This window comes from Trachurus trachurus (genome assembly GCF_905171665.1).
Source record: "Trachurus trachurus genome assembly, chromosome: 14".
Taxonomy (NCBI): Eukaryota; Metazoa; Chordata; class Actinopteri; order Carangiformes; family Carangidae; genus Trachurus; species Trachurus trachurus.
In genome coordinates, this window is record NC_139903.1 from 2808840 (window position 1) to 2825753 (window position 16914).

The 16914-nt window shown below is 40.4% G+C and overlaps 1 protein-coding gene across 2 annotated transcripts in view; it reads right to left on the reverse strand.

The window, feature by feature from the left end:
* The window catches only part of LOC310996922 (arrestin red cell), a 36241-nt gene that overhangs the window by 4329 nt on the left and 14998 nt on the right, over positions 1-16914 (reverse strand). The window contains exons 2-14 of one of the 2 annotated variants that reach the window (XM_083986458.1): positions 12492-12522; positions 12299-12359; positions 12160-12204; positions 9489-9586; positions 8451-8549; positions 7664-7723; positions 6247-6314; positions 5361-5496; positions 4533-4617; positions 3639-3711; positions 3408-3545; positions 1867-1950; positions 48-74 (exon numbers count right to left, since the gene is read on the reverse strand). In XM_083986458.1, coding sequence (XP_083842584.1) covers positions 48-74; positions 1867-1950; positions 3408-3545; positions 3639-3711; positions 4533-4617; positions 5361-5496; positions 6247-6314; positions 7664-7723; positions 8451-8549; positions 9489-9586; positions 12160-12204; positions 12299-12359; positions 12492-12522 — 1005 coding nt within the window. The remainder of the gene's footprint in view (positions 1-47; positions 75-1866; positions 1951-3407; positions 3546-3638; positions 3712-4532; positions 4618-5360; positions 5497-6246; positions 6315-7663; positions 7724-8450; positions 8550-9488; positions 9587-12159; positions 12205-12298; positions 12360-12491; positions 12523-16914) is intronic. The other variant, XM_083986459.1, reaches the window with a different exon arrangement.

The following is a 16914-nucleotide window of genomic DNA, read 5'->3' on the forward strand; positions in this document are numbered from 1 at the left end:
TGGGATTGAGACTTTAGTGAAAAGCTGAGGCCGTCGGGCAGATTTACCTCTCCAACAACATGCCTCGCAGCATCCTGGGGGAGGGAGGGCAGGGAGGGAGGGGGGGACACAAAAAGCCAAAAACACAGAGGGAGATGAAATGAAAAGCAGGAGGAGGCAAAACATCGACAACAAAACTACAACACACAGCAGCGCAGAGGGGATGAAGAAGAAGAAGAGGAGGAAGAAAGAAGAAGAAGAGGAAGAAGAAAGAAAGACTGAGCTGAGCCAAGATGGCGTCGATTTGACCCCAGAGTCTGATTAGTTTATACAGTTATCAATCAATCAATCAATCAATCAATCAATCAATCAATCAATCAATCAATCAATCAATCAATCAATCAATCAATCAATCAATCAATCAATCAATCATCTGACAATTATTTCGATCCGACTCCATATGATTAAAAAGAAATTAAAGGACAATTCCGGTGTAAATTCACCTCGGGGCTGTATGTTCTTAACATTTTAGGTCTAAAAGAACAAAAACCGTCTGCTCCACGGACACTGACACTTCCTGTAACTTTTTCTTGAAATTTAATTTTTTTTTCTAGAATTGTTAAACTTTTTTTTTTTTTTGATAATTCTTTTTTTATTTTTTAGAAATGTTACCACTTTTTCTAGATTTTGTTTTTTAACTTTTTTTTTTTGGAAAATTTTACCACTTTTTTTCTAGAAAAGTTTAAACTTTTTTTTTCTTTTTTTTTTGAGGATTTTACTACTTCTTTCTAGAAATGTTTTTGGAGAAATTGTACCACTTTTTTCCCAGAAGTTTCTCTATAATATTTCCAAAAAATTTCACACCATCGGCCCTAATTTGAATGTACAAAACCTTATTCAGTCTCGGAATAAATATTCTTGTATTTCTGGTGTTTGCTTCAAAATTTTGTCCAATGGGGGTCCATGGTCCAAATTGTGTCAATTTAGGGGTCCTTGATGTAAAAAAGTTTGAGAACCACTGTGTTAGAGGACTAATTTATCTGTCTAAACATCATAACTATGACACCTGAAACTGTAAACACAGCTGATCGATCGAAAAAAAATGACCGCTCCAGTGAATTTACTTTCCGTCATTGAGAACAGGTTGTTGAATGTAACTCGGTCAAAGTGAGACATATCCTCTAGATTTCTAGCAGCTCTGTTAGGTCATGCTGCTTTACATGCTGGCAAAGCTAGACATGTCAGACTTGTGTGGGCTCGGAGGAAATCGCTTCGTTACTGCGTCGTTTTTAAACTTTGGCAGCTCTGGTTGGACGACCCTAGGATGAAACCCTATGAAACTAGATAGGTAGGTAGACAGCAATGTTTTCACCAAAAAACTACTTTATAATTTGTCAATATGGTTCAAATGTGTTCCTGCAATAGCGACTCACGATATCTGGAACGTATTCCTGGAGTCATTTTTATCCCGTTCCCCAAACCCAAGACATCAATAAACATACTTAGCATAATATATATTACTTTAACCTTCAAAGTTATCTAGCAAACTTAACATTACCGTTGCTAATGTCTTTTGAACTTTGTGAAGTTTTAGAGATCGGCGGATATGAAGCGTTAGCCTGTAGCTAAAATGTTAGGAACATACAGCCCCGAGTTGAATTTGCACCAGAATTGTCCTTTAATTCTGTTTCATTGAAGTTGTTTCGTTCTGGTTCAACTCAGCCACAAACGTTTTCATGGTTTGTACAGGAAACACCGAGAGGACAGGAAGTGATGTCAGAGTAGAAGGAGAGAGAGTGTGTGTGTGTGTGTGTGTATCTCTGTGCGTGTGTGCGTGAACGTGTGTATCTGTGTGTGTGTGTGTGTGTGTGTGTGTGTGTGTGTTACCCTCCACGTGAGACCACCAGCTTCACTTTGACTCTGTAGGAGACCAGGATCCCCAGAACCTCTTTGTTGGTGACGTCCTTCACACTGCAACACAACAACAACACACAACATATAACAGCTGTGGTCATGTGACTGCACCAACACATCTGTGCACATCTGTGTGTGTGAGAGACATTGAGGTTACCCTCATTTTCAATGCCGTCGAGTTACAAGCCAAGATACAAGACATAGGCTACATTTAACAAGAAACAGGAAATACAATCATTTAAAACAGTTACAGCTCCTAAACTCGCTGAGTAAAGGCAGCTAACTGTCTAACTTCAGGATGTGCTGCAGTGCGTTCCAAGAGTTACGTAGGTGCATCATAACAAAAGGCAATTTCACCAATACTTGTACAGACTCAAGGAACTTTAAATAGCAGCAATAGGACGAATCTCCTTGTTGTTTACAACTACTTCCGGGTAGAAAACCAGCATGAGAACAATAGTGACGGACGAGAGTTTCGCTATATTTATCTAATTTTTCATGTCACTATATCACCGTTTAGACTAATCTGATGTTTGTAAAGTCTATAAAACCAATGATTGGACAAACATTACTATTTCTGTGTGCACATTTTTGTAATTAGTCATGGTTATCATAGATTAGCCGGGCTAACGGTTAGCTACCTGTTTAACTTTAATAACTCAGTGACTCAATAAACGCTCCATGAAAAAATATTTTCTCCAGCGGATATCTGAGTTCCAACATGACGAGCTAACTGGAGTAGTTTCATGTCGTGTCCCACAACGGGAGGGTTTTAACAGCTGACGTCCTGCTGTTAGCTTAGCTACCGCCGTTAGCTTAGCTACCGTTAGCTTAGCTACCGTTAGCTGTCCCTGTCAGCTGAGTCACTGATGTTTTCTAGACACTGTGATTCCCCCCCAACTGAATAAATACAACACATAGCAACACAAAACACACACACAGAAATAGTAATGTTTCTTCAATCATTTCAGATTTGTCTAAACGGTGATAGGGCGTGAAAAATATGATATATACAGTGTTTCCCCCAGAAAATGTGTTAGTTAAGGTGGTGTCTGTCCTGTTGGCGGGGGGGGGGGGGGGGGGTGCGAGCGGATCGATCGAACGTCCCGGGGGGGTTTCGCTTTCTTTCTTTCCACGCGCTGCTGTTATGCATGCGCGCTTCTCTGTGGTGTGTATGTGTGTGAGAAGATGCGGAGATGAATGAAGGCGCTCGTCCGACGGGGGGGGGGTCGCGGCGGCGAATATCGCTACATTTTTATTTTTTTAAGAAGTTTGTTTAGGCGGCAGCTCTTTGTTGTTAAGGCGGCCGCCTTAACAGGAAAGCGCTGCGGGAAACCCTGATATAGCTAAACTCTCGTTGGTTACTATTGATCTCATTCAAATTACAGCTGGTTTTCTACCCGGAAGTAGAATGTAAACAACAGGGCGATTCGGTCTATACAGTATAAAATTGTGTCATCCGCATAACAATGTGTGTGTGTGTGTGTGTGTGTGTGTGTGTGTGTGTTGGTTACATGGTGGAGGAGGCCAGGTTGGTGTCTTCGTGCTTGAGTTTCCCGTCCAGAGCGAGTCCTCTCTTCTCTCTGTTCTTGTCGAGCGTCGGGGTGAGAGTGTAGACCTTACAGAAGGTGGAGCTGGACGACACCTGGTCGCTATGGAAACACGACAACGACAATCAATCACACTGCTGCACAGACTGTAGGTGTGTGTGTGTCTGTGTGTGTGTGTGTGTGTGTTGGACTTACTCTGCCTCGAGTTGAGCCACTGGACATTTATACTGGGCAGTACTGAAGAGGCAGATGTCTGCATACTGACGCACTGAGGGAGGGAGAGAGAGAAGGAGAGAGGGAGAGAGAGAGAGAAAAAGGAAGGAAAGAAAGAGAGAGAAGGAAATAAAGAGAGAGAATGAAGAAAGAAAGAGAAAGAAGGAAAGAAAGAGAAAGAAATAAAGAGAGAGAAGGAAAGAAAGAAAGAGAAAGACAGAAAGAGAGAGAAGGAAGGAAAAAAGAAAAGAGAGAAAGAAAACAGAGGGCAAGAGAAAGACAGAAAGAAAGAGAGAGAAGGAAAGAAAGAAAGAAAAAAGAGAGCGAGAGAGAGAAGGAAAGAAAGAGAGAGAAAGAAAGAAAAAAAGAGAGGGAGAGGAAAGACAGAAAGAGAGCGAGAAAGAAAGAGAGAGAAAGAATGAATGAAAGAAAAAAGAGAGAAAGAAAGAAAGAGAGAAAGGGAGGAAGGAAGGAAAGAAAGAAAGAGAAAAAGAAAGAAAGAGAGAAAAAGGAGGAAGGAAAGAAAGAAAGAAAGAAAGAGGAAGAATGAAAGAAAAAGGAGAGAAATAAAGAAAGAGAGAAAAGGAGGAAGGAAGGAAGGAAAGAAAGAAAGAAAGAGAGAAAGGGAGGAAGGAAGGAAAGAAAGAAAGAGAAAAAGAAGGAAAGAAAGAAAGAAAGAAAGAAAAGGAGGAAGGAAGGAGAAAAAGAAAGAAAGAGGTAAAGACATTAGTTTCATAATTCAACAAAAGCAACAATATAAAACCTGTGAAGTGAAGAGTTGAGCTGGACTTTCAAAATAAAAGCTGGAACAGTTTCACCGCCAGAACAAGATGTGTGTGTGTGTGTGTGTGTGTGTGTGCTGAGACAGACACACACCTGAGATCTTGACTCTCTTGACCGTCTTGGTGGAGTTGTTGGTGACGTGAACATTGACGCTGATGGGCTCGCCGTGGTAATACAGCTGCAGCACGGAGGAGGAGAGGAAGAAGAGGAGGAGAAGGAGAAGAGGAGAAGACATTTAAAACTGTGTATTTAGTGAGACAACGGCCTGTTCAGGTCTTCCATCGAGCTGTATAAACATTTTACTGTGAAGCCGAGCATGTTCAGCCTGTGTAATAATGTTTCATTGTTCTCTAATGTTACAGCTAATACTCCTGATGTTGTTGTTGTTAAAGGGATAGTTCACCCAAAATTCCAATTGCACTCATTATCTACTCACCCTCATGTCCACTAAGGGCTGGGAGAAGTTTCAGAAGCCCCGAAATGCAAAATTGTCCCGAAAAAAATGAAATAAGTCTATATTTCAAGCTTGTTTTGTAGCGGAAGCCAAATTTGACGAACCGGGAAGAGGAGCTTCCGCTACAAACAAGCTTGAAATATAGACTTATTTCATTTTTTTTCACAATTTTGCATTTCAGGGCTTCAATACAAGAGGGACATTACATTCGAGCAGCATGGAGGTATTTGGATGTTTTTTGGTGTGTCTTTTTGTTACGAAGACAGTTGGTATCCATTTGCAACCATTATATGGACATGCACTGCTACGCCGAGACCCCCTGTAACTCAGAGAAGCCACGGAGGACTCTGAAACTTCTCCCAGCCCTTAGTCCACATGAGGGGGAGGAGATAATGAGTGAAATTTCAATTTTGGGTGAACTATCCCTTTAAAAAGAAACATGGACGTGTGTGTGTGTGTGTCTCTACCTCCTTGTCCAGCGACGCCTCCAGGTGCAGGGATCTGTCCGACATCAGGAAGCTGCGAGTCGTCTCCACCATCGGCTGAGGACCGGGTTTCTCCGGAGCGTACTGCACCTTCCTGATCACCAGACGCACTGAGTTCCTGCTCAGAGAGGGAGAGAGAGGGAGGGAGGGGGGGGAGGGAAAGAAAGAGGAAGACAGAAAGAAAGAGAAAGACAGAATGAAAGAGAGAGAAAAAGAAGGAAGAAAAGAAATAAAGAGAGAAAAAGAAGGAAGGAAGGAAAGAGAGAGAGAGAGAAAGAAAGAGAGAGAGAAAAAGGAGGAAGGAAAGAAAGAAAGAAAAAGGGAGAAAAAGAAGGAATGAAGGAAAGAAAGAAAGAAAGAAAGAAAGAAAGAGAGAAAAAGAAGGAAGGAAAGAAAGAAACAGGGAGAGAAAGAATGAAAGAGAGAAAAAGAAGGAAGGAAGGAAAGAGAGCGAGAGAGAAAGAAAGAGAAAAAGAAGGAAGGAAAGAAAGAAAGAAAGAGAGAAAAAGAAGGAAGGAAGGAAAGAGAGCGAGAGAGAAAGAAAGAGAAAAAGAAGGAAGGAAAGAAAGAAAGAAAGAGAGAAAAAGAAGGAAGGAAGGAAAGAGAGCGAGAGAGAAAGAAAGAGAAAAAGAAGGAAGGAAAGAAAGAAAGAAAGAGAGAAAAAGAAGGAAGGAAGGAAAGAGAGCGAGAGAGAAAGAAAGAGAAAAAGAAGGAAGGAAAGAAAGAAAGAAAGAGAGAAAAAGAAGGAAGGAAGGAAAGAGAGAGAGAGAAGGGGGCGGGGCTTAGGTCAGCTGACGTGTCCTGTCATGTGACCTCGGTGCAGCATCAGCGGGGCTAAACAGCTAAACGGCGGTGGAGAGATTCTCACCTCTTGTGAATCTTCTCTTCTATCGACTTGGCGCAGAACGCTCTGATCTCGAAGTCGACGCCGCACGCCTGAAGAGAGAGAGAGAGGGAGGGAGAGAGGGAGGGAGAGAGGGAGAGCAAAATTTCAACGCTGTTCAAGGAACTTTCCATGATCCATTTAAATAATTAATTCCCAGCTAGGGATGGAGTGATTTTCGATCGGATCGTCTATCGGCGATCGAAGGGGACGATCGTGATTTTTTTTCAAATGGCGATCTTTAAGGTGATCTTTAATTACTGCCATAAGATGTTAAAGAAATAATCTCTAGAACCTGCGCTCTACTGTGTACTTGAAAAATGTTTCGTGGAGCAACATGTCTGCATACAGAGCCTTTGGATCTGTGCAACAGAGGAGTGAATATTAAACACACACACTGTGCATCTTTTTTTTTCCTTCTCACTTTTTTTCGGAGGTGCATGCCACGGACGCAGGCTGTGCGGGGTGGGGCGGGTCATTAAAAAAACTGATGATGAAGTCCAGAGGGCGCGCTGATGTTGACGGGAAAGCTGGCGGAGGTGTGAGGGAACCGGGTGAGACGGCGGCTGGGCGCATCAGCAGAGCGGGGTTGAAGCAGAGAGCAGAGCGGGGAGAGGGAGAGGAGGCGGCGGCGGCTGCTGCACTGTGACTCTCCTCCTCATGAGCTCCACACTGACAAGCTACCGGCAACACAGCGCCTCTGTCTGCCCTTTCAAAGTAAAAGCCCGCTGTCTGACGTTTAATTGCGGCGGGACGGGTTGTGAAAATAGATGCGGTGGGGCGGGTCAAAATACTTCATAGATGCGGACCGGCGGGTTGGAAAAAAAACGGACCCACACGTCATGCATGCGCGCTTGTCTGTGTGTGTGGACGACAATAACGGAGAGTGAGCGCTATGCGGAGATGAATGAACGGAACTATATAGCAAGTTTTTTTTTTTTTTTTTTTTAAAGCTGACGTAATTGCAACCCCCCCCCCCCCCCGCGATTGGATCGCCTATCGGCGATCGACAGTGTCCACGATCGAATGATCAGAATATAGGGCCGATTTCCCATCCCTATTCCCAGCTTTTAAAAACAAAACTCGATTAAGGATTTTCATAGTCGAATCTGATGTGTCAGATTTTGCCTTTATTCGACCAATCATGTTGTTTTCCTCATTGATTCATGATCTCATTTGCGTCTTTTCCGCTCCAGAGAAAAAAACTGAAACACCCGAATAAACAAATGATGCATATGTGTATTTTATATGTATGCATATTTTGTTTTTATTCTGTGTATTTTGGTTTTAATATGAACAATTCGACAATATGGACAATATCAGACCTCTCCAAATCGTCAAATAGTCGACTATTCGGGGTCATAATTAAATCAATGCGTGTGTGTGTGTGTGTGTGTGTTACCTTGCCAGTGTCCTCTGGGCCGGGTTGTAAAGTGACTGAACAGGGGAGGTTCTGAGGAATCTGAGTCAGGAGAGAGAGAGAAAGAAAGAAAACAAACTTCAACTTTGAACTCTGTGATTCAGGTCTCTGACCACCGGGGGCAGTGTTCGCCTGCAACAGGACCGACCAACAGGTTGACAGTGATGATGATGCAGATGCAGATGAAGAAAGTTTCATCACAATTCAGCATAATTATTCGTCAGATGTGATATTTACTGCTCATTTGTTGAATAAAACAAGATCATTGATGTCAGTCCATCCATTTAAATCCATTAAGATGAGACACTACAGGTGAATAGGGTAAAAAAAAAATTAAATAACAGATATCCCCATGAAACTTCCCAAGTTTATCACTTACATTAAGACAAATATTATGTGTGTATGTTTAAATATGTAAATGAGGCAATATCTAATGAAAATTGCGCTATTTTGCATACATTTCCAGAACCGAAATCTGAAAAATGGATAAAGCCACTTTCAAAATTCTTGTTTTATTTTGTTGACATTTTAGAGTCAGAAGTTTTTACAGAGGAGGATTTTGGATATCTCTTTTTAACACTCTGTAAATTAGAAAATACTGTCACAAGCCCTAAAAAATCTAAATTTGCCCTGTTTTTAGGAATAAAACATTGTATAAATGAGGCTGTGAATGATATATCAACAATCCCCTCTGTAAAAACCTTCAGAATATAGTCTCGTCTTAAAACACACAATAATCAATAATAAAAAACAACGTAATATCGCTCACAGTGAAGTAGAAGGGATGTGCGTGCTGGCCGAGCTTCTTCAGCAGCCTCTCCTGCAGCCGGCTGTTTGGTTTCCGCTCCTCAGGCACCGGAGGGAAGGCCTGACGTAAAACAACACATGAAATAAAACATGTTAACCTTTATTTAAGTCTTTTATAACGTCCCTTATTATGGGAAAGTGTAGTTAAATGTTTATCATAGATGGTTAAAAGTGCTAAAAGTTATCCAACACAGTTGTTACTTTGGACCAGTTTGAAATGATTAATAACAATTTCTCTGCTTTTTGAAAGTAGCTGGTTTTAATTCTCACTTAAAGTTTCTTAAAGGGATAGTTCAACATTTTGGCAAATTAATCCCTATAGTCATAGCAGTAGGTTCGTTACCTTTAATTGTTGGTGCAAGATGTTTTTAGAACGGCGGAGCAGAGCCGTGAGCTGCTCAGAGCTACGCTACGGAGGCTCATCATGGGATTTCTTGGTTTCCCTCATCAAACTCATCAAATACACAATCCAACAACTCCACAACGCTCTGGTGGACAAGTTGTGAGCTGCACATTCACCACGCTATGAGATAATAACACAACGTTACCAGACAGAGTTGTTTTAGAGGGAAATTCATGCAAAACCGCTGATGCACGTTGCCTTCAGGGACAGTTTTTCATCATCAGTCTCTGTATTTCCCTCTAAAACAACTCTGTGTGGTAACGTTGTGTTATTATCTCATAGCGTGGTGAATGTGCAGGTCACAACTTGTCCACCAGAGCGTTGTGGAGTTGTTGGATTGTGTATTTGATGAGTTTGATGAGGGAAACCAAGAAATCCCATAATGAGCCTCCGTAGCGTAGCTCTGAGCAGCTCACGGCTCTGCTCCGCCGTTCTAAAAATAGCTTGCACCGACAATTAAGGGTAACGAACCTACTGCTATGACTATAGGGATTATGGCAATGGGCCAGTTTGCCAAACATTTTGAACTATCCCTTTAAATGTGCCACAAATGAACTGTAAAACATGTAAATGAGGTAACTCCAGCTGAGCTCTGACCTGGAAGGTGGAGATGTAGAGATCCTTCCTGAACGACAGGCCGAGCACGTCCAGGTCCTCGCGGCCATATCGGAACGCACAGGTGAGTGTGACGAAGACTACGGGGAGAGGAAGAGGAGGAAGAGGAGGAAGAGGTGAGTGAAACCAGGAAAACTAGACTTCTATTTCTGTTTATTTATTTGAATACATAATGGATTTATCTGAATTTTCCATTTGGTTTTAAATCAGAGGCTGAAACTGAAACTGACAGCATCTAAAACCATCAATTAATTAATGATTCATTTAGCTGGAGATTCAATTGTCTGTTGATCGACTCAATTACAACCTGGTTGGATTCATTAATTACAGCCTCGATGATGTCATTACAATCTGGACACAGCGGCTTCACAGTCTCAGGCCCCTTCGCTTTAGCTTCTTATAATAAACCATCAATAATCTATAATCAGTTAGGCTGTCTTTACACTGCAGGCCTTGATTTCTTTGACTGTCTATTTACATGTTATATAGAGGAAATGAGCTAGTGAACTTTTTTTAAAAGGCAGGAGATTTATTCAGTCACGTTATAATTAATTCCATAATAATTATAAACGAAGGTGAGTCAGAGTTTATATCCAACACTTCACTGTTTCACTGTTTACAAATGTACAACTGTAGTCCTCCGGGAGGATGTTAAAAAGACCTCAGGTCATTAAAATACACAAAACAAAACAAAAGACACAGAGGTCGAGACATCCATAGAAACACGATATATCCACCTAGAGAACAGAACCCATCTGACCATTACACTAAATGAGAGACATCTATACAACACTACAGAAACACTAACAAGTAGACAGTAATACAAAACGAAACCAATACACACAGGGTAATATAATACGGTGCAATATTACTGAACACAGGTGTCACTGTCTACCAGTACATTGTTTGTTTTTTCTCTTTTGATTTCCAATCGGCTTGTTTTAGTTATTGCCGGTAGGAAAACGTGAAATCTGCTGTTTCTCCAGCGCGTTTCTCTCTTTCACCACATATAAATGTCATATGTAGTGAGGAAAAAAAACTAAACAGACACGGGCCGGACACCACGAAAATGAAACACTGTAATAATCCTGTAACAGTGACCACAGCTGGCCACAGACACTAATTCAATGTAAAGCTAAAAACCACCTTCTGTTATAAAAGTTAAATAAAAAAAAAAATAGAATAGAAAATAAAACAAGTGCATTAGGAGTGTTATAATAACATTCATTAATTCTAAAGGAGAAAAACTTGCACTTGACAATCAATGAGACCAGCATTTATCTCCTAAAAAGTATTTAACCAGCCGGCGGTAAACCTCTAAAAACCTGCTGGTAAGTTACTCGGCTCGTTTTTCGTGGCTCTGCACAAAAACGTCGGAGGAACGTCGGTATCTGGATAAACTGACCACAGACTGGGCATCTAAACTGTGACTTTCTCGCATGAAAAAATATTAAAACTTTAAAAAGTGACGTATTAACAGCGCTGCAGCGAGAATCAAAAAAAGCTGGCAAAAAAAAAAACTGTCAACTATTATAAAAGTGTTGTTAATTTAGACCAGAGGCCCGTTGCTTTGCTGATGTTTCTGGTGTCTGTGTTCATGTCAAGAGGCTTAAAAGCAGCAGGGATAGGTTGTTGCACATAACTTGTCTGTTTCCTTGCAGCAGTGACTGACATATCGGCGTGATGCCGTCTTATATGCATTAACGTGTTTGATGCGTTTCTAGCAAGGCACCGCACATCCGTGAAATATCGCCAACGGTCCGGTCAACCAGTCACGAGCCGTCACTGAGAAGCCACATGGTGACATGAATGTGACTAACTTCACACTCTCGTCACTTCTCTTCTTCGTCTGTTATGACGGTTGCTGGCAGCTTTTGGGCTCATTACCGCCACCTAGATTGGTTTTAGGGATGTCACAATTACTTTTTTTCACAATTAATCGCGGTATTAAACGGCACAATTAATTGATCGTAAAGATTCCTAAATACCGTCACTTTCCAAAAAGAGATTCTGTATGAACCGTGTTGGCAGATGTGGCGCCAAAGTAAAGGTAAACGCACAGATACTGGTCCATTTACCTACAGTAACGTAGCATTTAATTGGTAGGAAGTGAAATGCTAGAGTGTCATTTGTAATTTAAAAATTAACTTAAACATTTGGTATCGATGACAATTAATGACTTGAATATTTCAAACACTTCCCCTGGCGGATTAATAATCGGTCATATTGTAATAGATATTTAAAATATTTTATAATTAGTAATGTATATTTTAACTATATTTGATTTTACAGATTAATAGTGTTGTAAAATTAATTAATGCATAATAATCGTGATAATTGTAACACCGTGATTATTTCTCTGACAATAATCGTACCAAAAAAATCTATTATCGTGACATCCCTAATTGGTTTAAATATTCACTCAGATGTATTCATTGTATGACTGTGTGCACCGAATTGTGACGGCACGGGACAAATACAGATATCGTTACACCAATAATTTCCACATATGACAAGAGCCTGAATCCGAGTTACGGATTACGGATCTGAGCCACATGAACCTTGTAGTGTAAAAACAGACAAAGTGAAACCGGTCTGAAGCGTCTGGAGACCGAGTGGCTCCAGAGCTCAAGAGGAGGAGGAAGCGACTCACCTTTCCTGTCCTTCAGGTACTCTGGGTCGACGAGGATCACGCCGTCTGTTCAGCAGAAAGGAAGGAGAAGACGTGTCATCATCATCATTATCACAAAGGTCGGCCCACCACAAAGCGTTCAACCCCCCGACTCACTCACCTACTGGGTCCACATGGTCCAGGTGGTCCACAAAGTCCCTCTTTCCCAGGTAAACTGTCACCTGAGCCAATCACAGTCAAGGAGAAAACAGAGAGTCAGAGTTATAGAGTCAGAGCAGAGTGACACATCAGCACTTTGTCCTTATTGGTCGGACGCTTCGGCCAATCAGCTGCTGCTTCCTGGCCTCACTCACCTTACAGTTGGGGCTCGACTTCTTGAAAACTCTTGAAGTTTGGAAAGAGGAAGAGAAGAGGAGGAAGGGGGGAAGAGGAGAGAGAGAGTTAGCAGGGTTTATACAGGAATCTTGAAGTTCATTTTAATACCTTTTTAAGACTTTTTCAAGACCTTCTCAATATTTTTCAACACCTCACCGCCGCTTCAAGCTGTAACCATTTACATCAGTGACACTTTTAACGTAACAGTTCTAGTTTGTGATAAAGACTATAGACCACTATGATGCTACAGGATTCAACGATAATAAATCAAAGGCAGAGTTTATAAAAAAAAAACATTGCTCCACTCTCAAAAAACAAAAACAACAATCTTCTTTTCTTTTTTATGTACCGGTTCATCTTTGTTTTTTAATAAAAATGAATAAATTCACACACTTTTACAATGTTTTTTAGGACTCAAACTCTTGGACAGCTAATTCAGAAAAAATACCTTCAAAATTTAAGACTTTATAAAGTTGTGAAAAGACTTTTTAATACTTTTTAAGGGTCTTAATTTTCCCAAAATTGATTTATCACCATTTAATACTTTTCAAGACCCAGCGGATACCCTGGTTAGTTTTATTTTGAAGGGCAGGGCGTGTTTTATTTTGAAGGGCAGGGCGTGTTGGTGTCGGTTTCTGCAGAAAAGTGAGAAACGTCAAACTGATGTGGAACGAGGAAATGAGCAAATTGTTTATTTCTACAGGGGCAGGAAACCCAGGAGGAAGTGGTTTTTAAAGAGAGGGCCTCGTGTCTCTATGGCCCGGTTATTATGGGATGTCACCGCTGAGGTCTGATTGAGGGGGTGGGGGTGGGGAGGGGCAGGTGGAGACTTCCTATTCGTTCTGCAACAACCCACAGAACCCGATGACGGCCACAAACGTTTCACTTAATGAGGACGAAGAGAAGAGCACACGACAAAACCTTAAAATAAAAACACAGCTGCTTTTTTTTTTTTTTTTTTCACACCTTTTATATATTTTATGCAGTGCTGATGACATCACTGCTGCTCGTTAATACAAACATGTAATGAGGCAGCAGCTCGGTGCATTAATTAATGCATCGACGACCGGTTCAGAGGAAATTAACCTGCAGCTCTTCATCATTTATTATTCAGCTGTTTGAGCTCCACATCTGTTACATCTGTATAGATCAACAATTACTTATCAATAATTAAGCTTTATCACCTTTGGAATAAAAAAAACCAAGTGGGTAACACTTTATTTGATGCCTATCTCTATAACGCATTATAACCATACTTATAATGAGTTATAATGTAGTTATAGCACTGTATAGCTATAGTTATAAACACTCATAAATTATCATAATGCTTTATAACAATAATCCTAACACACTATAAAGCATTTTATCTTGACTTATAAGGTCAGGTATTATAATACGTTATAATTGGTAGTAACATGCTCACATCGATAATGCATTAGAAATAGTTATAATGTGTTATAATTGGCTTATAGACGTGTATAACCATCATTATAAACACTCATAAATTATCATAAGGCTTTATAACAATAAGCATAACACATCATAGAGGGATTATAACTATTATAATACTTGACCTTATAAGCCATTATACAATGTTCTGATGTGTTATGCTTATTGTTATAAAGCCTTATGGTAATTTATGAGTGTTTATAATGACAGTTATACACATCTATAAGCCAATTAACACATTTAACTATATTTATAATGCATTATCGATAACAATTATAACGTATTATAATACCTGACCTTATAAGTCATGATAAAATGCTTTATAGTGTGTTATGATTATTGTTATAAATCATTATGATCATTTATCAGTGTTTATAACTATAGTTATACAGTGCTATAACTACATTACAACTCATTATAAGTATGGTTATAATGCGTTATAGAGATAGGCGTCAAGTAAAGTGTTACCAAAAAGTGTTCAGCAGCAGAATCAATAATACCAACGACGATTATCAGGGAGTTAACAGCTTCTTCTGCAGCTTCTTCTGCATCAGTTTCATTCCCGCTTCACACTTCACTCACAGAGGTGTGAGTTCTGGTCACTTCCTGACACGCGATAGTCGGTGACAACAAACAAACAGGAAGTGACAGAAAAACCCTGTGGCCTCCTCAGTTAAAACAAACTGTGGTTGAGGAGCTCAGGGGAAAAACTGATGCCGAGTCGACTTTCACCCTTTTCAGTGATGAGCGTTCAGACTCAGAGCTGCAGCCTCAGTAGACTAGATTCACATCAACTCCACTTCAAAAGCAAAAAAAAAACAAAAGTTTCTGTGACTCTAGTTTCAGCTGTGACCTGAACGCAGCTTTATCATCTTTGTTTTGATTTAGTTTGGTTGTTTTCCACATATTAAGAAAGCAAAAACGTTATTTAGAGACAGGTTGCTCATGTTTTTCAGGCCAAGGACCCAAAACTGATAAACGTGCAAGGTACAGTGAATAGAGTAGGTCGCGCCTCTGCCGTTTATAAACAGACCTTGTAAACTTAGAGCTGCAACAATTAATCGATTAATCGCACAATAATTGATTATTAAATTAATCGTCAACTATTTTGATAATAGAATAATCGGTTTGAGTAGTTTTTTAAGAAAGAAAAAGTCAAAATTCTCTGATTCCAGCTTCTTAAATGTGAATATTTCTGGTTTCTTGTTTCCTTTATGACAATAAACTGAGTCTCTCTTTGGTTTGTGGACAAAACAAGACATTTTTAAACATCTCATTGACCGAACAACTAATCGATGAATCTTTTAAATAATCGACAGATTGATAATGAAAATAATCTTAAATTGCAGCCCTAATGCCAGTATCAACTATGTCTGTCAACTGCATGATAATGATGCAAACAAACTATTCAAACTGACCTTTTTATTTGAAACATACATGTGGAAACCAAAAGATATAAAACATTGTCGACTCAACCAAAAATTCCACGACCTCCCTGCAGCAGCACCTCCGCAGACCCCCCGTTGAAGACATCTGAGTTAATGTAAATTGTGCAACAGCTTTAAAGGGAAACTAACTATGCAAGTTCCCTCTATCTTGCTAACCCTCCTCCTGGCCATGTGCATTTATTTTCGACGAAGCCGGTGAGAAATCAATCGATAGAGCGGTGGATAACGTTATTTATCACATACGATGTTACGACATGTATATAGTCTTATCCGTCATACACAAGAGATTACGGGTAACAGGGTGTGTTTGTTTGCAGAGACAAGAACACCAGTTTCAGTGTTGTGTGTAGAGGACCACAGCCCGGTAACACTCTAAAAAGGTCACGCTGTATTTCAATCTTTAAGAAAAACTTAAAAAAAAAAAAAACTATTGTCAATGCATGTTTGATTGATTGGTCATGTATACTGGTGGGTAATACGGCACTAGCGCTGTGTTTCCTTTCACCGATGTTGCCCTGATAATTGTTGGTAATGCCGCCCTTAACTGTTTGTTTTTTTCCACACCCAGTCACTGTAGTAATGTAAATATTTTTGTAAGATTTTTTTCAGATGATGTGTGAAATAAAAATCAATCAAGAGCTGAGGACACCGGGTCGGAGGCTCTGATCTTACAAGGTTGGTTTTCAGCCAAGAGACGCTCCATTCTCCCTGGAACTAGTTACTAGTCACTGATTTAACCAGAACTAGGACTCTGGAGCTGGGAGTTAAAGTACAAATGTAGCATAGTTAAAGGCCCCATGGCATGAAAAATGTGATTTTGGTTATTTTTTGGTGCTTGGGGAGGTCTCTGGGCCACGTATAAACTGCCCCATGCATCAAACTGGTCATAAACGGAGAAACACACACCGCCAATTTGTAGGAACTGTCTCTTTAAGACGAGCAGATAGCACTTCCTCCTTTCTGTGATGTCACACACAAGGTAACTCCGCCCACCGCGACCAGTTTTTTTTTTTTCAATTCTTATGAATGCAGCTTAGGTTTCAGTTACTTGCCTGTGATTGGCCCGACCACATGCCACTCAAAAACAGTGAGCCAATCAGAGGAGAGGTTCTCATTCTCTCTTCTGATTGGCCAAATGACCTGTGCCTGCAAGAGCTCCAGAAAGAGGCAACAGAAAGGGGCAGTAGAAACCATATTAAGCAGATCGCAGGTACTCAAAACCAATGATACATCTTGTTAGGGAAATAAACCCAGAGAAAAGTGTACTATGTCCTCTAACATCAGAAAAATGCCACAGGAACATGTGAAAAGCTCAAAAAACACGATTTTCACGGGAGTGGGTCTTTAAAGTAAAAATCCTGCATCGTTCCCTCCTGACCTCAGTCTTTAAATTAGGGAATCACTTAAAGTCAGTTAAGACCTCTCTTCCTCTGTTCATGTCTAAACTCAACAACACGTCTGTTCTCTCCTCACTTCTTATGATTTGCCTTAAAGTTTTCCTTTA